This window comes from Apteryx mantelli, chromosome 7, assembly GCF_036417845.1.
Source record: "Apteryx mantelli isolate bAptMan1 chromosome 7, bAptMan1.hap1, whole genome shotgun sequence".
Classification (NCBI taxonomy): Eukaryota; Metazoa; Chordata; class Aves; order Apterygiformes; family Apterygidae; genus Apteryx; species Apteryx mantelli.
This window is the reverse complement of record NC_089984.1, coordinates 18,488,672-18,516,364: the sequence shown is the minus strand read 5'-3', so window position 1 is coordinate 18,516,364 and position 27,693 is coordinate 18,488,672. Positions and strand designations below refer to the sequence as shown.

The 27,693-nt window shown below is 36.5% G+C and overlaps 1 protein-coding gene across 4 annotated transcripts in view; it reads right to left on the bottom strand.

Moving 5' to 3' along the window:
- The window catches only part of KCNMA1 (potassium calcium-activated channel subfamily M alpha 1), a 545,630-nt gene that overhangs the window by 25,537 nt on the left and 492,400 nt on the right, over nt 1-27,693 (bottom strand). For all 4 annotated transcript variants that reach the window (XM_067299877.1, XM_067299878.1, XM_067299876.1 and 1 more), the window contains 3 exons: nt 25,350-25,473; nt 22,153-22,377; nt 18,677-18,869 (listed from right to left, as the gene is read on the bottom strand). In XM_067299877.1, coding sequence (XP_067155978.1) covers nt 18,677-18,869; nt 22,153-22,377; nt 25,350-25,473 — 542 coding nt within the window. The remainder of the gene's footprint in view (nt 1-18,676; nt 18,870-22,152; nt 22,378-25,349; nt 25,474-27,693) is intronic.

Here is a 27,693-nt window from a genome sequence, read left to right as displayed (position 1 = left end):
GCCAAGCTAACGCTATAGAGACTGGAGGGTGAAGAAGGATAAATGTCTCAATTGTAACAACCCCTTGAATGCTGTGGGAGTGGAAGTGGAGCAACCCCTGAAGCACTGAACACTGAGAAAGAGTTAAAGAGAAAAGACTCCCATCCTCCTCCCAAGCAAGTGCATCTTCTTTAATATCTGATAGTTTCCATACTGTTGAATTGAAGAATCCACATAGTGAAAAATTCAAAACAGAGTTCTTATGAAAACATGGTACTGTGGGAGCAATGCTAGTCCTTGCTCCCCAAAGCATGAGAATTGTTCCTGGGTGTGTTAGTGAGCCCACATGCTGGAAAGACAAAGGATTTATAGGTCTACTACTTGTCACTGCCTAGTGAGGCAGGATTCAGCTGTAAAAACAAAGATCAAGACCAGGACTGGAATTTCATCATCTCTAAGTCTAGGAATGAATGATACCAGGTTGTTTCTATTTTCAGTTGTGAACAGCATAATGTTAGAAATTGTATTGTATTTTAATCATAGCAGAGAATCATGTTTAACCCAGGGGGTTTTGTTCATAGTTACTTATATGAGTCTTTTCCCAGTCTGAGCCTCAGTTTGAGTTTCGTTATCAAACACACACACACACACACACACACACACACACACACACACACACAAATCAAGATGAAAGTCCATCTGAGACGACCTGATTTTTACATAAAAAGAGTGTAATGACCCAACCCCTAGCTCATATGGTAATTACCTAAACCGTAGCTCAACCCAGGTTTACCACAAGCTTACACAACCCCAAACTTCCAAAACAAATTGACTTTCTTTACCAGTGCTTTGCAGAGCACAGACTTGACATTCTCTCCTTGCTGTTTTCCTCACTTTAAGTGAGAAAACATTCAGTTGCTAGCTATAGCCCTTCTCTCATGTCTGCTAGGATGCAAACTTTATTTCTGTAAACAGTAAACAGTCCTGGCCAGTACTGCCCTGACAAGAACTCCCACTCTCAGTATAATCATTTTAATGATATAACGATATAATGATATAATGATATAACGATTTTAATGAATTTATATTTGGCAAAGGGAAAACGAAGTGAAACATGTTTTTTGAGTCTTCATCCTTACTTTTTCAATGCCACAGCAACTTTAGAAAGCTCTAAGCAAATTTTTGTCTAGGTATTGATTTCTTTGGCCTGACATATCTTTTTTGTATTTTTTCAGCCAATAAAGCCAAGAACTAGAACTCCTATTATGCAATACAACCATCTCGTTTTATACGCATCTGTCTTGGGAACACAAAATGTACTCCAAGAGTTCTCTCTAATCAGTGTCTTCTTATTTAGCCTCTAATGCATAAGCAAAAATTCTGAAAGTGTAGAACTTAGGGAAACAATTCTGTAGTTTTAAAAACACTGTATGGTGCAAAAAAGAGCAAATCACTAGAAACCTATGAAAGCCATGAAGGCAGGCATAACGGTCACTGTCAGTGTCTTTAAGGCCAAGCAAACCAGGATAACTGATTGGGGCTTTTAGGCTATCATAAAGGGAAATTAAAAGTTAAACTAAGAAGCTCTGCCAATCATCCATTGTGCAACAAGAAGGGAGAGGCCATCATGAGTTTAATATCAACTACTGGTAGCAGCATTCTGCAGCTGTCCCTAAACAACTGTTTATTAAGCCATCTCCAGATATGGAGAGATGATTGGGTAAATCTCTAACTAAAAACACCAGTATATACAGTAAATGCAAAGAACTTACAAAATGCAGTATTTTCCAAACTACTTCATACTTCCCCTATTGCTTGAGATGTGTTTACATTAATTTTATGGTAATTACAGCCAACTGATCTGTGAATATTTTAATTCTCTTCAATGTACTATGTACTTCGGATTTGTTCATTTCTTGTTTCACTTTTCAAATGTAATGCCATCCTTTTTCCCATCTGCTCTTTTTCCCCTTTCCCTCTCTTATTATCATGGACCTCCTTCTCCAAAGCCTGGTACTCCTGAAAAAGCATTTAGTCCAGCAATTATCTCTAGCTTTTCTTCTAGTGGATATTTATTTCTTGGTGGCAAGTGACTATTCATTCTTTTTAGTGGATCACACCTCTATGCATAGCACCTGTTCCTAACACTTCTCTTCGGGTACTAGAGAAAAGTAGATTGGCATTAGCTTCTTTTCACACACTTATTTTTCTTCTTTGGTCAGGAAGAACCACTAGAGCTATATAAACATTTGGAGAAGAAATAGTAACGTGCTCATTCAACATTTTATGCATCAGCAACTATTCAAAACACCACTTATTATGGAACACACTAAATTCAAAATAACATGAGAAATTTCAAATTCTTGCCTTTTTATCCACTTTAATTTTAATCTTAATGTTGAAAGTGCACATTTTCTGAATTGTTCCTACTCACAAAGTTAACATAAAATGAGGCCAAGTCTTTCTCAGTTTAATCATGAATCAACTTTGCACATTTAGCCCTCAGGTAAAAACAAATAAATATGCTGAATAAAACTTATCAAATAAAAGAAGCTATATTATCTAGTACACAGAGACAGGTATTCAATAAGTACTGATAAAATGGAAATCTCACAGCCAAAAATGATGTATAAGCATGTTAGTCGAGACTCTGTACTATGTCACTATATCCTACATTGTATCAAATAAAGTAAATTTTTCCTTAGCGAAAAAGGAAGAGCAAAGCCAGATGTCACAGAAAGCAATCAATAAAAATATTTTGATATTATTTTGAAAAATAAAAGTAACAATGTTGCTCAACACATGATTGGCAACTACTGAAACATAACTCATACAAATTTCCCAATGCTGCTTATGGGAAAATTATGTAGATTAGAATTTGATTAGGTTTATATCATGAGACTCAATTTGGACTTTTAATCTATTAAGCTCCAATAAATGAGGCATCTGAATAGCTCCCCCGAGCAGCAACAGTAATAACCACAGCAGTCATTTTTTGCAATATGTATTCCAACAATTTCTTTAGCAGACGAAGTTAAGAAAATTCCACATCTTTAAGTACAATTACTTTGTAACTTCTACAAAAATTTCAGGTGTATGCAGTGAGGAAATGGATCCATATAAAATGCTTAAACAGACATTTTGTGATCATCAACATCTGTCACTCTGTTCTAGCAATATTGTTTTTCCATCAAGTTGGACTTACTTACGGTTGACTTCATGGTCTGTGTGGGCTAAATAGTGCCAGCAGACTTGTAAATTACTCAAGCTGGAACTGAGCTGGAAACCTATAGCAAAATGTCATTAAGTTCTCTACAGGCTGGGTCAAAACTAAAATCCCACATTCAAGGCTGTCTCGGGGATCAAAGATTTGACTGTGGAGGTTAGGGCTTCATTTTATCAAAGAAATCTGAACCAGACTCCCAGAGCTGAGCTCGGAGACAGATTGGATTCAGATCAAGACCACCTCTAATTTATATGGCAGGTATGTTCCATAGGCCTACTGCACATTTCCTGCAGTCTGATCTATCTACAAGTATCCAGAATCTCTTCTACAGTCTTACTCCATACTGTAAAAAAGCACTCTTGGCAGAGCCTGCCAACTAGAGAGCATACTGTGCTCATGTGCCAATTCTGTCAGAGTTCACCAAATCTTGTCACAACCTTTTAATGGACAAAATGTCATGAAAGCACACAGTCAAGTGACAGTATCCAGGTGATTCTCAAAGATCAAATTTGTAGTTCAAAAACTACAAGGCTTGATTAAATGCTCAGAGTAAAGGAACGTGAATTTTATGGTTTTGTGTCAATACATTTTTAAAGAGAGACATAATGGAGTATTTCCTTTTGGCGTGTGTGCTTTCAACACGCCACTACAAAGATTCTTCATGAACCAAAAATTTTTCACCAGAACTCCAAATTGAATGCCCTGAATAGAAAAGAAAAACAAACTCATGCTCTGTGCACTCAAATACTCCCTTATGTAACACACAAAATGCTAGAGTAATGCCTCTGTTGAAGACTCCTTAGTAGATATTTTATATATATATATAAACGAATACCAAGTCTTTCTGAACTATGCAAGCCTGCATAACATGAACTCAACCAACTTTTCTATAGAAACCATGATAAATCACTTGCCCCAGATGCAGTTACTACTGTGGGGAATGAGAATTCCCAAAAGAGTATTTGTTTGCTTCTTTAAACAAAACCCTCCTGATCCGAAAAGGTAGCTTACTAATTCCCTGCTGCAGTTTATTCTGAACCTTGCAAATAAAATATGGTGTCCAACTTGAAATGGGGATAAGGAAATACCACCTTAGGCACTGGGATATATTTTCAAACACTTGGCAACTACATCACTCCAACAACACAATTATGTGCTCTTCAGAAGTGTCTTTGCAACAGGCCTTTATAAAAAACATCTCTGTTACAGACAATAAAGCAAGTAAGAAAGCATTATACTATTACATAAAAGTATTATATAAAGTAAGTAGGAAAGTATCATACTCCACAAAATATTTCCACTAAAATAAATGTCAATCCACTGACATAGAAGTTCACAGGAATAGCTAATACACCAACCCAGTCTTATACTCTGTTCAGCTCAGAAACTTATCCCTACATTATATGTCACAAATATATTATGCCATATTCTATCCCAGGTTAAATATAGGTCTACCAAATATTAAATGGGTTAATGTGTTGCAATTACTCCTGATTCTGACTGAAAATATGCAAACCATGAAGGTTTCCTTTTTTTTTTCTTTCCTCTTTTTTCACATACAAAAAAATCCAAATAGAAATTGTTCAATTATGGAAGCAAGAATAATCTCAAATAGCTCATTAATTGCAAATTCTCAAAGTGTTATAGATGTACCAGTAGCAGTGTATTAGCTACTAAAACCTGATAGACATCACCACCTGAAAAACAGCACTCCTGCTGGTGGTACCCAATGTGTAAAGTTTGGGAAGCTCTGCTTCAGTCAATGCAGGTTCCAGAACCAAGAAGCCAGAAAGGAATGTCTGCCTCTATTTGCCATTCTGGGGGCAGAAATAACAGATAATTTGCTCAAATATAACAAGAGAAAAAGAAAAGTATACACAAAAGCCAGTGAGGTACTGTCTGCCCTTGAGAAAAAATGGACTTTCTGTTGTTAAGTTTGCTCTATTTTGGCTCATTTTTTCCCCCTCTTCATCAAACATTAATCTTAGAAATGCAAGTAGCTCATCATCATGATGGAATGGCTCAAATTATTTTATTAGAATGTGTGTTAACATCCTTATGGGCTTTGCTTGTCTCACATAGTTCAAATGTCTTTTTGTATTTAGAAAAGTACCAGCAGAAGTGTTACTACAACAGCTCCACACTTATTTTAGTTCTGTGGGATCCAATAATCATTTCAGTAGAGATCCAGCTGGTAAAGACAATGATAACAATAAAAGGTAATGCTGTATTCTTTAAGAAGTGAAAATTAAGTGGCAGCAATAAAATATATGCCATGGTAACCAGTACACAGTATAGTCATGCCTTCCAGCAAGCAATTTCTGAGTTTTCGGCATTACACTGACTATTCGTTACTGTCATTGACACATCTAAATACTTCTGTTGGGTTTAAAAATAGCATAATTTCTATAAACGTTTAAACAACTCGTATCAACTTAGCTATCCATTATGATTTACTGGAGAGGCAAATGGATTGATGAAAATTGTTTGCTTGCTTGTTTGAATTTCAGTAGTATCAATGTCAGTGGAAATATTTGTCTTTTCAACTAGGGGTTTCTAATACTTCTGAGAGTCTTCAGTCTATATTCTTGTCATTTGATAGGATTCTAAGAATAAATATTCAAACTGAAATGTGGAATTTTGTAGAAAGTATGAGGTACTTGAGGAAGTTTGGATCTGTGATTGGCAGGGCCAATCTGAAATGTAAACCTGCAGATAAATGTTAAGTTCTAGTGTAAGGTACATTATGCTATAATGTACAGTATTCTTTTTTATTTTACATCGCAAAATATGTTGCCATAAAAGACAAAAGCTAAGTTAGATGAATAATGTGGAACACAAAAACATTAAACCAAACTCAACAAATTACAGAATGGTGACAAATAATTTCACAGCATATCTATAGATAAATATATTCCAAATTTTCAGAAACTCTTTGCCTAATTCAGTCTACATCTATCTCACTCAAAATGCAAGATATGTACAGACTAACATAGTTTACACTGCTGCTCAAGAATTGAACTAAGATTTAATTGATGAGTTAAAAAAAGTATAACTAAAAGAGCCCTCAAATGCTTAGGAACCTAAGATTTACAAGGGTAAGGTTTCTCAAGCAATAAACTGGAATCAGTTCCCTCTTGCAAGGAGAGTATTTTGAAATACCTTGTGCATCACAGGATACTTTGCACAAGCACTTGCTGACTTTTTCTCCTTACGAACTTCCCATAGCTCATCAGAGGGCAGCTCCTGCTCTGAAACATAAGGGGATGTCAGGAGTCCTATGGAGATGAGCGTCAAGAAGGCACTACTTGCGAGAGGAAAAGCTCAGGAAGGCACTGCCGCCCCCTGCCTCCATTCTCTGGTGTGCAAGGGAAAGCACGGAGATTCTGTATCCCCAGTCCATCCCCACCATGAACACCTGGAAGGAAACACTCTAGGCCCTTTCTACCTTGTTAATTATCAGCTTGGTCTCTGCCTCTCCTTGATGAGAGAAATAGATGAGCACACTTTTTCCCTTTCACAAATTTTAGGTTCTCTAAGCTCATCAACACTTTATAATGAAATTAAAAAACAAAAAGCCTGTAATTTTAATTAGCTTTTAGTCAAGTTACTTTAGGTGCTACACACCAAAAATAAACACAAGGAGTTGGGAATGGAAACTTTACTTTACATGCCATATTTCTGCCTAAGAAAATGTTGTGAATAAGACTTCAGATCTGTGGTTAATAACTCTATGAATGTCATACTTCATCCTTTTCAATGTTCTGTGGCAAAATCCCTTCCCAGTCTTGGGGATAATACTTTTTTATGGACTCTAAAGAAGATTTGGTACCAAGGGGTAGGTAATGAAACTGAATAGGATATAACAGAGTCTCTGAGATTCATTTATTTGCATAGGCACACACTGGAAATAGCAAGATTGCTAAGTTGGAGTTATAGGAAAAAATCTCTTTGATATTTATCAAGAAAGAAATCACCAAAGCATTATTTAAGGGGCCTGTCAAACACTGATTTCAAGCCAGGATAGATTAGATAAGCAACTTCAATAGGGATCTTTTTATACAGCTGAACTTACTTTTGAACAGTCCAAAGGTACTGTGGTAGGAAGACGTCTTTTCCATACGGTACTTAGAACAGGAACAACTCCAAATTATTGAGGATTTACAACAATTATAGCTTCTAAAATGCATAGCTTAATATTCTAAAAAAAATGGTGCAAATGTTTCTAAAGTTAAACCTGTTCATAGCAAAAACTGCTTTTGAGCAAGCTCATACTTGTGACGAATGAAATATTCATTCCTAATAACATCTCACATAATTGTATCTTTATTAATCCAATCCATTCATCCTCAAAGAAAACCAGAAATGGTCCTCCCAGGATTTTTTCAGCACCCATGACATGTTCTGATTTCAGTGAAATCTCTCTCATTTTTTTGGAGGAGGAGTTCTTTCAAAAATGACTGGCTATCCTTGCCTACACTTGAAGACTCATTCTAGGTCACAGAACAAGTGGGCTGCCATAAACTGAGAAGAAATAGTAAACCGTATGAAGACATCTACTCACATTGTTGATACCATCCTGCCAATGTATTCAAGCAAAAACTCTGTAAAATCACACTTACAGAAAATATACATGCTGTTAAAGATATACTTTGCCTCCCACTACTAATCAATAATCATGCTCCTGTGTTAGTATTAGAGTATGTGACATTTAAAGTTGAATACAAAATTAAAAACAACAGCCAACCCTCAAATCAGTATGAAAGGTCCAATCACAATTATATTTTCATGGAATTTACATTAGAGGTCTATGGAAAGCTTGCAAAGGATCAGACATTACAGAAATTTTATATAAATATAATCTTAATCTTGTATCCAAATAAGTCTGTAGGTAAATTCCCAGTAACCTTAACAGTATTGTATCCCTTGAATAAAAATAAATCACAAATAACTAGTCAAGAACAAAGCTTACTCTGCTTCCCTCTTCAATAAAAAATTTCACCATCCCATTTGCAAAACTCAGGGATTTACTTTTTCAGGCTTTGTTTGTCAGATGTTAACAAGAAAAACTACAAAATACAAGTATTAAGAACACAGTAGGTGTTCATTTGCAAATGAAGGTAGGTCCTCAGTTCAGCCAACTCTGCAGATGTTGAAAGGTTAGGAAGGTTCTTGGTAACGAGAAATTACCAATGGTTTTTAGAGACTTCCTATCATGGAAAGGCTGGCCGCCCTCAAGTTTAACCCTCAAGTTTAATGAGTCCATCCTGATAAAAGAATACCAACCATTTCTGAAGTTTTACCCTAAAGTTGTAAAAGTTTAATGGTAGTTCTGCAGCTCGCTAGTAGGTGTTAGATGCCTCTTCTACACTGGATATCACAGACCAGGATTTAATTGGAAAGAACAAAGAACTAAAATCTAGGTTTCTTCTGTAGCCTAATTAGACTGGTGGATTGCGTTAGATATTGGTGTTTTGTATCTCTTTGGCCTTTCATACTAAAGACCAACAGTGGCACAGATCTCTGAATTCATGTATGTCCTATAAAAAAACCCTTTATGCATATAAATAACAATTTATTAAACAAACAATATGTACTGAAGCAAAGAAAGATACCAAAATTATGCTCATGAGGCTGCCTGCTACAGTATATAACTTTTGAACCATCTCATAATCATGTAATATATTATCTATATGTTCCATTTTCTTGAAGTTATCTTCATAATCAGGATGCTATCACAACTATCGTGGGCATTGGAACTATTTTTAATTTTAATTTAAAGAGCAATTAAAGAAAGACAATGGATACACAAGATAATAAAGTAAGTGATTAGCAGCATGCAAATGACAAAAGCTTAATGATAATACCCCATTCTATTCTCCAAAGGACCTGTCGAGAGAAACCCTTCCTACATGTGGTTGTTCAGCTAATGTGCCTCAGCCTACAATTACAACATTGCTGACACCATTAACCACTGAAACAACACCACTTCATGAAATCCTTGTTGCCTCATTAAATGCAAAGGGTCAGGTAATTTACCAGTATTGTGTGTCTACTTTTGTTGTTGGTAATTAGCAAGCATTACCCAGCATGGACTCCTACTGGGAACTAGAGAAACTCTGTGAAATATTAAAGAGAAATTCTTCATATTTGACAAGAATTTGAAAGATTAAGAATTGACCTCAACACCCCTTTGGATTCATGGGGTCATGAAATAGAGCTCTTATGCATATTCAATGTCCCAAGATTTTATGGGTGGTTATTTTAGAAACTAAATTCCAAATTTTCAGAAATTTACTCTTGCGTGATTGGATCTAGATATGTATCTCCTGCTGCAATTAAGCAGTTCTTGCAAATACAGAGACTGAGTAGCAAAACACTTTCCAGTTTCTTAAACAACATACAGTTTACTCAAAAAGACCTTTTTTTTAGTTAAAACACAGAGATTGGAATAATACATTCTAATGCTCATGCTCCCTTTCTTTCTCCTAATTGAAGTCCCATATCATCATTTAAAGCAACCTTGATGACATTCACTATTAGCTCACATCTTGTCAGGGAGCAGAATGGTCTCTTATTCTTTAAATGGAAGTTTTGGAACATAAAACACATTCCAATAAAAGTGAGCAGAAAATTATGAATTCATTAAACTACTTTGGTATCTTGTGCTATATATAATATTTATATTCCAACTACTGTAAAATATGCTTTAATATCTTTAGGCAACTATAAGGACTTAAATATTTATAAAATGGCTAAAGATAAAGTATAGCTCTCTTATTCCTACATACAGATGATGTAAAGCATGCAATCAAAGACAATAACACTTTCAACCCATTTGTCATCTTAAAGGAGCCTTTCAACTTCAGATCCCTTGTGTGCAATCTACATAAGAGTTGTTGCCTACATAGGCAACTCTAGAGGAGTTTGCTCCTTAAAAACTACCAGGAGTGCTATACTTCACATAAAACAGGGTTTTCTGAAAATGGAGACAAAACTATAAATTTGCAGGCAAAACAGCTCCAAGTGGGGCTTCAAAATACTGCTGTATTTATCTCTGGGACATCTGGGAACAGGAAGCATTTTGATTTAATATTTCATAACATAGAGGCAATTGCTTCCTTGCCTGGTGTATAATTAATGCTCATAAAAAGAGAGGCTTTTTTTTTTTTATTCCTTAGCATCAGAAATGCACAAAAAGTACACCTTCATAATAGGGGGTTTGCTTTCAAGATGTTGAACAACAAATAATAATAAAATAGAGTCACTGTGAATTTATAACAGTCTTGGGATGGTTAAATATATTTATAGTTTAAGTGTGAAATCACATGCTTGATGTACTGTATTATCTACCTCCTTTGTTCAGTTTTATCTTTCTCTGGACGCAGTGAAAGGTTTCTTGAAAGCAGAGGAGGATGTAGTGACTGTGAAAGTTGGAAGGTATTTGGGCTAGGATTTTGCAGCATTTCACAAATATGGGGAAATTCTATCCATGAAACATATGTCTCCAGATGTTCCACAGTTTTAGTTCATAAGCAACAGAATTGAAAACCTTACAAGTTTCTCTCTCTCATAGGAAAACTTTTAGAGACTCAGGAAACTGAGTATTTCAGTCGTAGCAGCTAGTGTTCCACCCTAGAGTCCTGCTGCAAGGAAAATAAAAGAAATCGACAATGGTCCCGGGTGGAAATTTTTCTCCCAAGGGTTTCTCATGAAGGCTGGAAGGTTAACAATGTGCTGTTTGACAAAAGAGAATGACTCCTAGCATAGAAGATTTCTATAACACATGAAACTAAGTTAAGTGAAATGCTTCTCTTCCATCCAGCCTCTCTAGGTTAGGTCCAAATCTTGCAAAGACTTGCACATAATCTAACTTTACAGAGGTGGATAGTTTCATTGAAGTCAGAGAGTTTTATTAACTTGTATAACATTAAGCACATAACTTCAGCTTTTGAACAAGCAAGGCATCAAACTGGAAATTTGACAGGGCAAAGGTGGTATTTTATTCCTGTGTATATCGGGACTACGACAACAGGCTCTTAATCCCATTTAGAACCCTAGTATGCTACCATAAAATAAATAACAGCTATCACCTGACCCATCTGGTTCAACAGGAAAAGAAATTATGTGCGTGTTGTAAGCAGGTAATCCTAAGTTATTTATCACAGTGACCAAATCTTCAAAAGTGGGATTATCAGTGAAGCAAATGGTTATGTAGCACATGTGCTGGGAATTTAGGAAATCATTATCTCATTTTTGTATTTTTAACTGCATGGGTTACTTAGGATGGTCAGTCTTTGTTTAGAAAAATAATAACCAAATAGAACTCCAACAAATATTCCAAAATTCAGTTGGTTAAACAAGAACCAATCATCTAACTAATTAGAAAATCCAATTAAAGAAATTATTATTTTTATCTGTCTAAAGAAAATAAAATATTATACCAACTGATGCTCGCAAAAATACAAGGAGCACTCAGGCATAGTGTAAAAACACCCTCAATCAGGTGTGATCCCTGCACTAAACCATCAATCCTGACAAACCAATCATCCTTACATCAATGGACAATACTTGCCATTTTTGCAAGTGTGACTGGTATGGATAGCATCTGGGAGTCAATTTTTCAAAATATCTAAGTGATTTAGGAAATTATTGGTCATCTTTAAGTAGAACGAGCATTCAGCAGCCTACATCCCTTTGATTTACAAAGACACACAGGATTCTAAGTGTTTAAAATATGGAAGTCTCATAACTCACTTTGACACTTTAAAAAAATACACAAATTCTTTCTCTGTATGCCAGCAAAACTTATTTATTTATTTTTAATATCCCAAAATTATTTATATGCTTTCCCAAGAAGGTTAAGTAACTCTTTAAGCTCTGGGGTGATTTAGATGGCTTAAACAGAGCTTGATTTTATATATTGGAAAGTAAGGCTCTCTGTTTCTACATTTTCTTGTAATGCAATAAATGAAACATAAAAAGCAGTGCTGGAGTTGCCACGGAATATTGAATTCCATAACAGAATAAAAAGTATGGTCATTTACAATGACCAAACCCTGTGTGCTGAACTACTTCACATCAGAACTTTAACTTATGACTTTAAAATCAGAGAAGTAAGAGTCAACATTCACCAAAGAACTCCTCCGTCAGGAATAATCACAACAGAAACTAACTTTTTTTTGAATGTATAACAACCATATCTAACAACACTACAATACAGTTACCTAGGAAAGTGACACAAAACCTTTGCTAACCAAGCATTTTCAGGCAGTATTTATTCCTTCTCCTTGTTTAACAATTTTCTCTCGTTTCCAATCCTGATAATACCACAGCTGTTCTCTCTCTTTTGCTAATATTTCAGAGATAAAACAATCAAGAATAATTGATTGGTAGAGCTGAAAATGAAAATGTTAGCTGCAAACACAACGTAATATAAATTTGAAATTAGTGTTAACAGGAATTTTTTTTCAGCAGATTGGGAGACTAGGTCCACCAAAAGGTGCATTAGTTTAAGAATTAATGTATCAAAAGATTGTGAAATAAATCTAATGAAACTCAGTGGCTGAGAAATACCAACATCTGTTTTTGTCCTCTCAATCAAAGCTTAACCCTGCTCCCACAACAAAATGATAACGAAGCCACAAGTGATTTCTAAGGGAATGCAATCAAATCAAACTAAACTTGTACAGAGTTATTTTAAGCTTGTGTAATGCATTATACTAGAAAGTCAGTGTGTAAAATTTTGAGTATATTTACTTGATTTTATAGGATTTTCCCCAGAAGAATTCTGCTATGATGTATGAGAGATGTATTACCCATGAGTTCCCCTCCTCTTTATTTTTTTCTCTTTATTCTTTCTTGTTGGAGGATCTATTACGAGAACTGTAAATGGAGGCCTTAAAAAGATCTCTCATGTGTTGAAATAGTGTTCCTAGGGAAAATTCTCATAAGTTGAAGTCATTCAGAAAACAGCTGCAATCGTTACTATGCTGAAATACATCTACCCTGCTGTACTGTGATCTGTCTTGTAATGCCCATAGAAAAAATGTTACTATACAGCCTCCCCCTTCTGTACTTCAGACCTGCTTGGAGCCATAAGACCACTTTTCTTTATTGTTTAGTAAGTGTTTTTAATGAAATGTACTGCTCTTATTATATAGGACTCAAAATAAGGTCTAAATCACTAACCAATAAAAGAAAATTATTGAGTCGGATATCTAAAGTTACTACCCAGAGGCTACTCTGGTACAGTATTTATAAATCTCTAAACAGTTAAGTATAATTGTCTTTCTGGTTTTTGGGAAGAAAGCCAAATAGCAGTTTTAGTTACAACTGAAGAAAAATATTTTCTATTCATCTGGTGGGTAAAACAACAAGTAAAGTTCCCACAATGTAAGACTGAAAGAAAATACAGGGAACATGAAAAGCTATATGGGAGTAGTCAATAAATGCTGCTTGAAGGAGAAGGGACGGAAGGGTCAACAGAATGAGGAAAAAGAGAATTACTGGAGCTCTCTCAACATACTGCCAAGGCAGAGCCATTCCCAGACTCAACCTTCCTGGGGGCTTTGCAGAAATGTTTTGGCTTGGAAGCAAAAATACTTAACATGGATTTAATATTCTTTGGCCTTCTCTCCAAAATACTTATTGATACACTAATCGTACTTTGTATTTGAGAGGACAGAAGGAGAATAAGGAAGGATCAAGGGACAATAAAAACAGTTCTCCAGTCCCTGAAAGTGACTTTTCTTTTCTCCACCGCAAAGGTACCTCTTTATAAACCTTTCGAGGAAGACTACCAAACAGCATCTTCAGGGCAAACTGTAAGATAAAAACAGAACTTCCCTTGTCACAAATAAGGCATCTCACTGAGTTTATGTGCTGATTTGTGAAGAGGTGGGCAAAGCTTCCGCTTAACAGCATTTCATATCTCAGAAGCTGAGACATCTTAAGGAAATTGATAGAATCCCCCAGAGCTTTAATGAGATATACTTTGGCCTTGCTGCTTTTGGAACCTAGGTATGTTCACTGCAGGTTGCTGTTTAGATTTTGGTCCAGCTGAGAAGTTCATTGTCATCTATATAACTGTGTGGACAGCCAGAGCATCTCCCAAAGGCAACAAACTGTCCTGGTGATTTTAAAAAGCTCATTCTCAGGACAATAGAGTCAGCACCACTAACATCTAGTGAGCCTAAAGAGTTGCCCAGTCAGCTTTGAAACCTTCGATGCAGACAGCCCTGAGAATGGCAGCCTTTGTATGTGAGAGTTTTCAACAACACAGGTCCAGTTTGAAGGATTTTCTTGTTCTTTTTGAGTAGAATTTTACATGCTAGATCTTATGGAAAGGCAACTAGCTGTAAGCCATTCCAGAGCAGTTAGTCACCTTTTCCTTCTAATACATATTATTTGCATTTACAGTTTTGTGTGATCATGGGTTTGGTCATATGTTGCTAGACAGCTGATGATGAACATAGATTTGATGACTTAGTTTTGTCTCATCTGCTCTGGGCACTTCTGGGTCCTTTGTAGTTCTGATGCACAATATATTTTGTTTTCTGTGGCTTGGAACTGTAAGAACGAGTGAGTCTCTAAGCGAGCACTTAGAGACTTAGAACTCTAAGTGAGTTAAGATGCGGTTTCAGCAGGATAAATTAGGACTCAAGGCAGCCTAGCAAATCTTTGCTCCTGCATGAGAACTGCTGTGTGTTTATCAGGTTCAGCTTGTGCTAGCAGTGGAAAAGTCTTACTGATATAAGCCAGATTAATTCAGTAGACTTTCTTTTAGCAGTTAACTTAGCTCCATTATAGAAAGAAAAAAAATTTAGTCCTTTGGGCTCTGAGGCCCTATTGTTACAAGACTTTGCCTACAGGGAAGTCTTGCTGTCATATTCCCTTCCTCCTGTTTCTTTCACAAGGCCTTTCTTTCAGATCTCACTGAGGTTCAGTCATCAGTGGAACACTACCACCCTGGCTGGAAAGGGCAGAATTGGATGGATGCAGAAGGTTGCCTAATACTTAGTGCTTATATGACTAAGGCTGGCAATGACTTTGGCATTTAAACAGGTAAAGAGAGTGCAGCTTTGGGGAAAAGGGAATGAAATCCCCAAATTTGGAGGGCTTTTTTTCTCCTTCCAACAGAAAATAAGGGAGATAAAAATGAACTTCAGCACTAGGACAATGATTATGATTTATTTGATGCTTAAATAAATTTGCATCCTGCTTTTTATGGCACACTTCTTGTATTGGTATCATCTTTTGTCTGACACTGGAGTGAAATAGTCCCAAGCGAGTAAAAACTGGAGTGATTCTTGTGCATTCAATAACCTATCAATTAAATGACTGTAACTTTTTCAGGGACATAAACATAAACTATATATCAAGTTTTCATATGAGATTCCACTGCTTACTGACTACAGAATTATACTAACTTATTACTTGACAATACTGGAAAAGCTGCTTAAATAGCAAGGGTAAAATTACACTGTTAATTCCCTAGCCAAAAATCTAGCCGCTTAGGCCATATGTTTCTCAGGCTGTTCACACATTTTGTTTTGTTTCTTCTCTTTTCATCACCCTGTCAAAGGTCAACTGACTTTCTTCCACATACCCAGATTTTCTAGTATCAGTATTAACTATGATCAGTAATAGGAGTCATATAAAAAAGTAGCATGGAGCACTCTTTCAAGAGTGTGTGGGAGTGAGGAATGTCTGAATTCAAAATTCAGATCTGGAAAAATTCAGACTGGCAATAGTCAAGGCTTGTATCAGCTAATGTGAATTGAAATGTTTGCCCAAGATAAGTGAGTATGTTAAATAACACGCAAATGTTTAAGCAAAAATAAAGTGACAACACACTTTGTAAACAACGGTACTTAATTGCCAATAAGGAGCTGCAAGGTGCTTCTAGGATTCTGCTTGTTGACCAGCAGAAGCTGAATCACCAGGTTTATATAATTGTCACTATAGTTGTACCTACAGTACATTAAAACTGCATCTTATAGACAGAAATGTCACGTTGGATATAATTTCCAATAAAGTTTGTGCCATCTATTGATCTAAATGTTTCTGGCAGTCTAATCATTGTATTCAAAATCTTTCCAGAAAATCTTCTGTATGGAAAGCAATGCAAACAATTCATAAGTTGTGGACACCATAAGTAGAGAATTTACTGGGAAGATGACTACTTTCTGAAGTAACCAGTTTCAGAATAATCCCTCCTAGTCAGCACTGCAAAATAAAACAGGCTCCTTGTCATCTCCCTTATGTTATGCCCTGCTTCCCCAGAAAAGTTGCATAAAGAGTCATCTTGTTTTTACATGCAAATTGATATTTACCTGAAGAAATATCCAAGAACTCTTTAGTGTGCACTAACCTATTGTCCCACTGCTTGTCTGCATCAGTGATATCAAATATTGCTGAAGGGGTTTACATTGTGACCCCAACTACACTTCTTGACCCATAGGGGCTATGCTGTAACAGACAGCTTTATAATGTAGAGTCATAGCACCACAGAATAATTCAGGCTTGACAGGACCTCAGAAGGTCTCTAGTCTGAACTGCTGCTCAAAGCAGGGTCAGCTATCAGGTCAGACCAGGTTGCTCAGGGTTTTATCCGGTCAGGTCTTTAGTCTCCAGGCATGAAGACTAAAAAACAGTAGGTGTTTGTGTGCTGCACAAGACTTGCTACATCGCTAGGTTTTTCCATCTCATTCAGGGTGGTCTAAGATCCAGCATACTCCTAGAGGTAAAATAGAGCAGCCAGAAGCTATTGCAGCCTTTTTGTGCATCTCTCACATTTGTAGCAATAAAGAAACTCTCTTTACAGTTGCAGATTCTTTATATGTGAGCACCGCAAGTATGGGGATTATCACTAACCTCTGTGCAACAGCACAAGAAGGAAATTCTCTGAGACAGCCCTTGCTCAAGAACAGGAAGGAAGGGAGGAAAGTGGTGAGAAAGACAAACAGATTCTATTACTTGATGATTCTAATTATGTGCATGATAGAAGACAGAGAGACCCACCATAGAATAGCCAATAGCCTGGTACTGAAACTACATATTTGGTTCTGAGGTACAAAATTTCAAATCCCAGGTCTAAATCACTCAAACAAGGAACTTGAAAGCCTGTTTTCCACTTCTCTAATGAATTTCCTAATCCATACTGTATGTTACTGTAATGTGAACAAATTCATCTCTCTCACAAGTTTTTCAGGGAATAACTCTGAAATATTTGGGATTGTCTCACTGACAGGCAAAGATAGGGTTGAAAATTCAAACACATATGAGATGAGAAAATCATTTCCTTCCTCTCATGCTCTGAATCTACTTGTTATCAAGATAACTATCCAATCAGACTTTGAAAATTGCTAAATTTTCAGTTTCAAAATATCCTGGTACAATTTAATTCCACTATCAAATTCCACAGTTTAATTAATCATTCTAACAGTTTTCCACATTTAAGAAGCTACACGCTTGCCTCTGATTTTTGGCTAATAGTTCATAATTACTCATTAGAGTGTAAAGAGGAAGAACTGAAGTTAATCTTTGTTCACACACTCCTGAGACTATCTTCAGGACAAGCTTACAGGGAAATTGCAGACCAAAGCACTACCCTTTTACACCTACATTTAAAACAAGGCTAGATCCAGAGGGAATATTTACTGCACACTTAATAGGTTTATCAAGGTAGGACTTTCTTTTGCTGCATAAACTGTAAGACCCTTCAGGGATGGAAAGATGACTGTTTTTACACTGATGGTATTTGCCAGGGTGCTTATGACTACTTTGCAGCTGCTTTGCCCTGGCATAGTTGGTGTAAAATAGCCTTTGGCTACCTATGAATCAGTCCCTTAGTCTCAGCAAAGACTGAAGGATTTCATTCAGTATCTTTAAATGGGATGAATACATGTCAAACCAAGGGAAGAAATCAGCTTTGAGTTACATGTAAGTAGCTTTTTGAGCAAGAAGGCAGAAGAAGTATAAAGCCATCTAATTTAAAATTCTTGTTCTTTTTACTTTACTTTTTGGCTTGTGATACTTAGTTCTTTTTCTCTGTGGCTGCAATGTGCTTTACATAGAAAAGAAATCTCGTTAGACAGAGGCTTCATGTAGTTCAAAGTCGATATGAGTTATCTTTGTCTATAAAACAGTGACTGCACTGATAAGAAAGCCATAAAGCATGGCAGGGTGAGCAAGCAATTATTTTATTTTTTTTTGAGGAAAATTAAAAATGAAAAAAAAAAAACCCAACAGTTTCAGCTTCATTCATTTTTCCTCCACAAGATGTGCTTTGTGATGTAGCAGAGAAATTATGTGACTGCCCCTTTAAAAGCCATCATACCAATCAGCAGGTGTAACTGTCAAGCAAGCTGATGTAGGGCTCTTTGAATTACTGAGTGAGGGATATTCTTCCTGCCAGGTCCTGTCCCCTGTAGGCACTGCAGAGAAGTATTATAGGGCAGTCCTTACCTTGGGAATTAGCCTGCAAGACCCCAATGCTGTCATCAAACTGCATAGATTTGATGTTGAGTGACGCCAAGATGCATTCCTTGTCCTGCAGCGAAGCATCATCAATATTATTCTGATTGGCTGACAGGATAACGCACATGTCGCAGAGGTTGATGTTGACAGCCCTTAAATCAGCCCGACTTAATGGCGTACCCTTCGGCACAGCGAAAAAAGGGTGTGGGGGGGGGGAGAAAGAGAGGAAAAAAAGAAAAACAAATTAAAGATTGAGAAGGAGCTTTGGGAAATTATTTAACAAGTATCTTTTTTATGCTCTGACATTAAGCTGGTCTAACTATGTGCCAGGGAATAGGAGATGTGTGCTAATCTAAAGGGTAGTTGGTGCTGATGGCAGCATTTTAGGTTCAGTCTCAATACTCAGTCAAGCTATTACTAACAAACAAGAAATAGGAATAATGCCAGCATTCTACATCTCATCTGCAACTTAAAATTGTCTTGATTTAAGGTGCTATCATGTGGCAATCTCTGGCTCTCTGACTATAACAAGGGGTGTGTTTTAAATGTCTATTTATCTAATACCCAGTCAGGAAGGTCTTGGACGAAAGAATAACAATTTAAACAGAAAAGCATTATGTGTCCTACACATTTGAAATGCAATCAAGATAGAGCTATTTTTCTAAAATGTGTACTACCTGCAGCAATACAAAAAAAGGTTAATCCTTTCCAACATGTGCTTTTGGTGCTTCCTCAAGGAAAATACACTGATCTTCAAAGCTGTGTGATTAAACCCTTTGAAACAGAAGCAAGACTCTACCTTAATGGGCAGAACTCATGTAATATTCCCTGTCGCTGCAATGCCCAATCAGAGAATGCAATATTTAAAAAGAAATGTTGTGGCAGTCTTTAGGTTTTTTTCATAGTTAACACAACCAAGACACAACACTTCACCTAGCATGTTTTGTTTAAAGACAACACTTCTCTTTCACGTTCAACAGTCCATATCTCTAGATACAGAATATTAAGTCTATGTCACAGGACATAGATGCAGGATCCAGGAAAAAATGAGTTTTTATGGAAACTAGATTCTCCTCTGCTAGCTCACATGGGTTGGCACCCAAAGACCCTAATAAGGATGGGGAGACTAAGTCGTCCCCTTGTCTCACCACAACTTTCATAAAACAGAGTCAAGACCCTACTCTTCCACCTCCTGGTCACTCATGGCGAACACCTCCTGAGCTCCACTGAGAATATTCAATGCAGAGGTGAATTTAAAATGCACAGAGCTAAGGCAGAGCTCAATTCTTATTCAATGATTGAGGAATATTTGCCACCCATTTTCAGATACCAATCTGACTACTTCCAGTTACCTTTAGTAGTTTGAGGCCTGAAACCTCATGGAAAATAGCATATATTGAAAGTATATGATTTAGTTATAAAGTACTCAAAAGTTGGGATATGATTATTCCTGCCACCTTAATTCTTCCCTTTGTGTCTGTACTGTGCATCAAGTGAAGCAAGATTCCTGTGGGGAAAAATAATAAGCAATCATGTAATTAATTAAAGACTTACTCTTAATGATTTTATGCAAAGGGACAGAATTAAGGCTGCCTGAGGATATATAAAATTGGCATTTGCCTACTTTTTAAGAGTTTACTCAGCAGCTTAAATGCATCTTTTAACAGAGGCTTTATATGAAATTTCCAAGTTTTTTTTTCTTTTTTAAATCAGAACATTGTTTTTTTTATATTCAGCTGTAACCACATCACCATCAGATATTAGCAGCAAGTTTTACCTCCTGAACCAAAGCACAGAGAAGTAGGAAATGAGTTTGAATGGCCTCCCTTAACACATGATTTCTACCAGTATGATCTCAGTAACTTTCGTGGACTTTCACATTAGTATAATCAGATCAGAATAGTGCTGATATGTTTAACTTTATATGGCCATTTTGAACCAGATAGGCTGAAAAAAAGCAGTAATGGAGTCTTAACTTTATAGCCTTTGGCACCCTTGATTACTATGTAAGATACAGTAATTCCTTTACATATTCTGTATTTTTAAAGCTGCATTAACCAGCAAATTAAGATGTCACTAGGCTGTTTAACTTGAAATTAGTCCAAATTTGCTCTAAACTTGGGGGCAAAATGATTGGAGAGAGTAAAGCTGGTGTATATTTTCCTAATGCCTATTCAGGCATTAGGAAAATCTTGCAAATGCACATTATAATAACGCATCACACCGGATAGTTTGAAGGTAGTAGCTGGATTCCATTCTGCTTCACACTTCAACAACATTGTTAATTTAGTTCTGATTCCTTAATTTTATCCTTCACAATGACCAATATTAAAAGAGATTGGGAGAAAGAGAAGGATATTAACTGACAAAATCTGATATGGACACCATTTTTGTAACAGCAGAGAATCTTGTGATACTATCTGTTGCGTCAGCTTGCAGCACAGAACCAAGGGCTTACACTAAAACTGTATTTCCAGTAACAAAGAACTACAGCCTGGATTGATCAGAAAGTGAAGATTGTCTTTCCTTCTGCAGCTGTTTACCTGATAATTCATTTTAGGTACACCTATCATGGATCTATTTATTTTAAACTGCTGAAATGAAAGTATTAAGAACTGTTAAGCTCATGGTTTTTTTCATTCTAATAGAAAAATCCAAACAGTAAAGTACAGAGCACTGCTTTCATAACTGCACCATAGGTTCATTTCTCTCCTGTTTGCACCTTTGTGCGACATTTATAGCTATGAATATTTAAGATCACTAGCTTGGAGGTCTTCATTTGTTTGTACTGGAGCTCATGATTTACATTTTGTGCACATGAGTGAATGATAATGGTACACAGGAGTGCAGAAGTAGGCCCTCTGAATTGTGGATGTGGTTTTAGTGGCTGTCCCCACTAAAATCAATTGGAGCTTTCCATTGATTTCAAACAGGTCAGAATTCTGCCATACTTCCTCAACTCCTTTTTACAATGATTATGGCAGAGACTCTGAATTGAAATGCTATGGCAATGTTCCTGCAAAGTTGGCCAGCCTACAGGAATTTTTTATAAATATAGATAGATATTATGTAGATAGAAAAACAATACTTTTTTTCAAAGTTTTTGTGGGCATAAATACATAAATAATGTCATAAATGACTACTGTCATTCTGTCAGGGAAATCAGAACATCAGAACTGGCTACATGCAGTGCACTACAGTGAACATTCGATAGAGAACACAGTTAATACATTTGATAGCAGCTGAAATTCATCCGATGGGATGACGAGGGACTGAACACTGCAGCAAATATCTTCTAATAAGGTCTCACAGGGCTCTGTTTTCATAGACACAGTAAAGGGAAAAGCTAAGTCCTCAGACCTATAACTAGACAAAAGTAAAAAATCCTAAGATCAAAGTCAATATGAATCTGTCCAGTTGGTGTCCTAAATAACAAAGTATCAATAATACAGCTTTGGACTTACAGGCAAGATTGAAACCTTGGGGAAGTTATGCAGTGTCTCCCATTCCCTTCTCAGGTATTCAAGTGAACCCACAAACACAATGTGCTTGAGTTCATGGTAGTGAAAGTTGCTGGCTCGTAATGGCATCACTAAATTTCTTAATCCAATCAAAGCAGATTTAACATCCCCAAATATGCAGACGACTACATGCCCACTTAAAACAGTCATCGCTGCTTCACTTCGAGTCTAAAAAAATAAAACAAAAAGAGAAGGGAGAAATAAAACAAAGGGAAGATCAAATTATATATTGAGTTTTAAACCAGGAAAAACACAACTGTCAATATTGTTCATGCACAAAGAAGCAGTTGGAAAATAGCTGTTCAATTTTACACTTACTTTTCCTTCATTAAATGTGCTCAGCAGAAGAAAATTTGGTTCTTGTTCCCTTAAACATGCAGGAAAACATTGTACTGGCCCATATTATGGTCTTGTATATGTTGCTACACATGTGGATTAAGACTCTAGTTACAATAGAAGCACTATGGATTTATCTAAGAACCGAATTTGTGCATTTTATCATTACTGTGCATTTAGTCATTAGAAGGATTATAGAAAAGAGACGCAAAATTGTGCCTTATGTGATGAATCACTAGTGCCTTTTCAGGACCAATATGAAAAGGAAAGCATGAGTGCCCAGTGGTCGCAACAGGGCTTTGTGACATCTTGAAAGCTGAGGACCATATTCTTTCAGTGCTGGCCATGTTATTTTAGCACTAGCTGCTACCAGCCTCTGAAGCAAACTGAAGAAGCCTCTACACTATTCTGCTGTAAAATGAATGCCCCCATGCTATACTCCACAGTGCTTCTCTCAGTCAGAAATAATTAGTGTGCAAGATCGTGACTAATACCAACTTTTCAGGCCAATTGGACCTGAGTTGTTGAATAGATAGACAGAAAAAGATCTCATGGAGAACATTTGAATGATGTTCAGTATTATCTTCTTGTTTCAGTGACAAGAATTACATTTTTGCACTAATCTTATCAGTGGTAATGTCAGTTGAGCAGGCAACTCAGACACCACAATGATTAAGTAAAGTCATTAGGAAATGATGACCTTCATTTCTGGAGCCAACCTTAGTATTATTGCACTCCATCAAGTAACTGTAGATCCACTGATATCATATTGCCAAGAAGCCGGACACTCTGGCATCATTATACACAGGTTTTGCTAATGAATAAAACTAAGACAATAGTGAACTGGACAAAATTTTCCTTTTCCTTTGCTTTTCTGTAGTATATGTTCTTTGTCTAAATTATGGAAGTATGACGATGTGCAATCCAGACTGGAATATGTAGCAAAGGTATTCACTGTGTAAGATAAAGGAGAACTCTGATTAGATTTCCAATCAGTTAAAAAATATATGAACTTTCATTTTCTCAGGTGCAATTGCACTGACTTTCATACAGCTCTACCATGAAAGTGGTTTTGGGCCTTCAAACAACAGCACATGTGAGTGAATGCTTGAGTTAAACATGTGAGTAGACCCATGACTTTGCCTAAGGGCCCAGCATACTGACACTTTACAAGACAGAGCCCAGGTCCTGAAATAAAATAGGATAAAAAATTGGCTCTCCATACTCATTAATCTGTATGTAGTCATGTATTTTAGTCCGAATGTCAAAAAAAGGAGTTCTCACTACCTGGTACTGCTGGCATCTTGCAGAGCCAAAACAAATCTTGGGCAGAGAAACGAATTCTTTTCCGACTGAGGCATCATCAACAAGTAGCAGTTAGAAGATGACCTGGGAAATCCCATCATCTTCAAATTATGTACTGATTTGTACTTGTGCAGTCTCTAAGGACAACATTAAATTTGCATGAATATGAATGTAGACATAAATTGTGGACAGTGAGCTTGAACAGGCGTAGGGAAGTGTTTTGCCAGCAATGTTTTTATTGGTGATGATGCATGAAGCAGAAAGGACCTGGCCAGACTTACAGATTCGCAGGCTCATAGGGGGAGAAACTGACATGGAATCATCAGGAGATAATAAATGAGGCACTTCACAGTGCCATTTTTGGAGAAACACTTTTCAAAGTGGGACAACATGTAAAGGTCATTCATAATACATCTGCTAAAATATGTTTAGAACATGAAGACAGATTTCTATCTCTGTCTTTTACCAGGTATTGAATGGTAGAGCTACTCCTCCTTGCCTGCTGAATACATATAAATGCATACTAATTTAAGCTGTTCAGCCCAAATTCTGTCTCACAGTTCAGTCACTAGAAATTGCAATTGACTAACTTGACTATTTAAACATCAATATTGCAATTCCAGGCAATGTCATGGTTATTACAGAAACTCTTGAGGAGAAGTGGAAACAAGCTTTTATCCCCTGATTGTTAAAATAAACCAGGGCTGTCACCATTATTGGCTACACCATGTAACAGTGCAGGGAAATCTAAGACAGCAGGCTCAGGAAGAGCTTTATAAAAGTGCGACAAAGTGAAGTTCCACGAGGGAGTTCATTTCAAATATCATCAGTTTTGTGTATGAGATCTGGAGTTAGTTACTTGTTACTCCTAGGTATGAGTACATGAACGCAAGTGGCAGAAACTCTCACTGAGCAAAATACTCTGCGATAGGCCTTCTAATTATTTTTAATTACTTGAGTCAGTTTGATGGCTTCTCCAGTTAAACAAACGAAGCAAACAGATTAGGCCCAGTGCAACATGCTAGAAGGGCAGAGTAGTAGTACTGCTTACTCTGGCTTATTTGGGTATCTTGAAATGTTGGAAATAGAGAAAGTTTAAGAGAGCAAAATTCACATAAATAAGTAAGAAATAATGTAAAGCAAGACTTGCCTATTTTAGAATGTATTATCACCTTGTGTAAAGAGAGAAATGGGGTACATACAAATTTAAATATTTCCAGCCTTGATTCTCAAAAGATACAAATTCAATGTGCAAAATTTCAGCTTATGAAACAAAAATGTAGACTATTCTGGGCCAATTCGCACTGTTGTATTTGGCGTACAGATTTATACAATCATAGCTCCTTAACCAAAACGATAGCTTCAGTTCCACCATACTGTGTTTCTGACTTCAATATGTCAGATTTATAGATAGTAGAGATGAATGTATTAACCCGTTAGGCATCACTCCTATGGTTCAAACAACCTCTATTCTAACACAGCTTATTGCTGATACCTACCAGAATGACCTTTTCAATGTCCTTGGCTGGACACCAATGAAACATCCCTGTGGAGTCGTACTTTTTCACATTAGCATCCATGTTGTCAATCTGCTCATTGCCAGGAATTAACAAGGGGTCATGCCTGGGGAAAAACACGTTGAGGACAACATAAGTGGAAAATATTATGAATTATGAATGGAAAGATATCCCAAGAGCTATGTCCAAAGAGGAATAAAAGTAAAAAGTGAAATGTATTTACACTTTACCATGCTTACATGCTTACTATGAAGCCACTTTAAAACAAAAGCTAATAAAAAAAAGGAGTTTTAAAATTTTGGGAGCAGTTTGGAAGATTTTTTATACTCTTTCTACACCAATAATCATTTGATTTTAAACAGAGCTTTCTGACACCTTCGTGTCCATAAATGTTTTTTTCAACCCTACCCCTCCAAAATAAATTTCAAAGACTTGCTATTAGCATCTGCAATGAAGTAGAAGGGATATGAACAGAGTCCCATGCTGACTGACTGTTATAATTCTGGAAAGCCAATTATTTGCTTTTACCACATACAACTTCTGACGTGATGCTCTTCGCAGTAAAAGCTTTAACAGGCTGCACTTTAAATATTTTAGCAATTTGCCCAATCATATTTTGCTTTCCCAAACTGAAGCCCTTTAAAGATTCAGCAGTATGTAATTTTAGAGCAGACTGACTAACAAATGCCCACATCTGGAATACATGATTTTAATACCAAACAACAATGTCCATTTTCTCTGACAACTGTATCTGTGGTAACCTTCTAAGTGTTTCTGCAGCAAGATTTTAAAGCACAAGGCTTCTCAAAGGAGAAGGAAATAGAAAAGATTTTTATAAACTTGCTCAGCAGCAATATAATTACCAAAGCACAGACATACAAGCAGCATATAGTTCTTTAATTTATATTCTGAAAAACAAATGTTAAGGGAAGAACTAAGTGACTTCAACATTGTCAGATGCTAGTAAGGACCCCTACATAATTACATTATACAATATCATTAGAATGAGGACCATGTTTACAAGTCACAGGGGAAACCAACCTTAAAATCTTAAAAAAAATAAAAAAATAAAAAATAAAATAAAAAAAATAAAAGCAGGGAACAGATCGTTGGCTGGCCAGACTACAGGGTCTCATCTTAAGGTTTCTCTCATGAATCCTAGAAATATCCTGATACAGAATCATAACATTTCAAAGAAGAAAATATTTAGAACGTAGAAATATGCTAAATATTCAGGTACAGGTGGCCAAATTTTAAAGCGACACACCTTTTCAAGACTTTTAAAGAAATAAAAGTATTGGTTGAACTCTCAAAACTTGAAAGTTTCCTGCTTTTAAGGCATTTGAGCCAGCAGAATGTGGCAAGAACCTCTCTTTTGGAGAGTCCTCTAAAGCAAACTTTGTTCACTGTATATGATACAGGTTAATTTACTCTGAATATAGTACACTATGTTACTATGCTTAAAACAGTTTTGCTTGCATGTCTAAAAATGGTATAATCTGTAGTTCCTTTAGGGTGATTAATTATGTGTAATTGCATAGTCACTGATTATATATCCACTGAAATCAATGGAAAATTCTCACTCATTTCACTCACACAGGGTCAACTCCATAGAAAGTGGCTTAAAACGACTTGAGAAACTATTAATACAGTATTCCATATAAACCAGAGTGTACTCATACTTTAAGAAGAAGCAGTGCACTACATGGCAAACTCATAAGTGAGACTCACCTGGAAAAAGAAATGCAATGCTTTCATAGTTTTTTACATTCACTCAACACAGATACAGTTCAGTGCATTTCACTAGTAACCTACTGGCAGCAGAGGAGTCTCTGGGGGACTACATGGACGCTCTGGCCCTGCTCCGGCATCAGTAATGGAGGCTTTGCCATAATGCATGCTCCCTCTTTTGTGGGAAGCTGAAGTGACTTCTTGGTGCAAAAGCCGCACCAAAGAGTATTTTTTTTTTAATTTCTAGAAAGATATTCAGACTCTGCATTCTTCTATTCCAGGGGTCTACATGCTATGGTTCAGTTAGCTGCAACGACAGTGGTTTTGGCTGAGAGAGATAACTATGATGCTGTTCATAGCACATTCCTTGCTTGTAGTAGTTGCATCTGGTACAGTGAGGTCTGGGACCACGGATACAATCTCTTTGGAGGTTGTACTAAAGTTCAGTCAACATTTAGTGGTACTTTATCCCTAACTACTCTGCTCCTAGCAATTTTTTCCATTGCTTTGGGATTTATAATTTGTCTAAGAGCTTTGAAGCTTTGTAAAGGATACTAACTATAATGGTAAAATAGGTGATTTCTTAGAGGTTGGG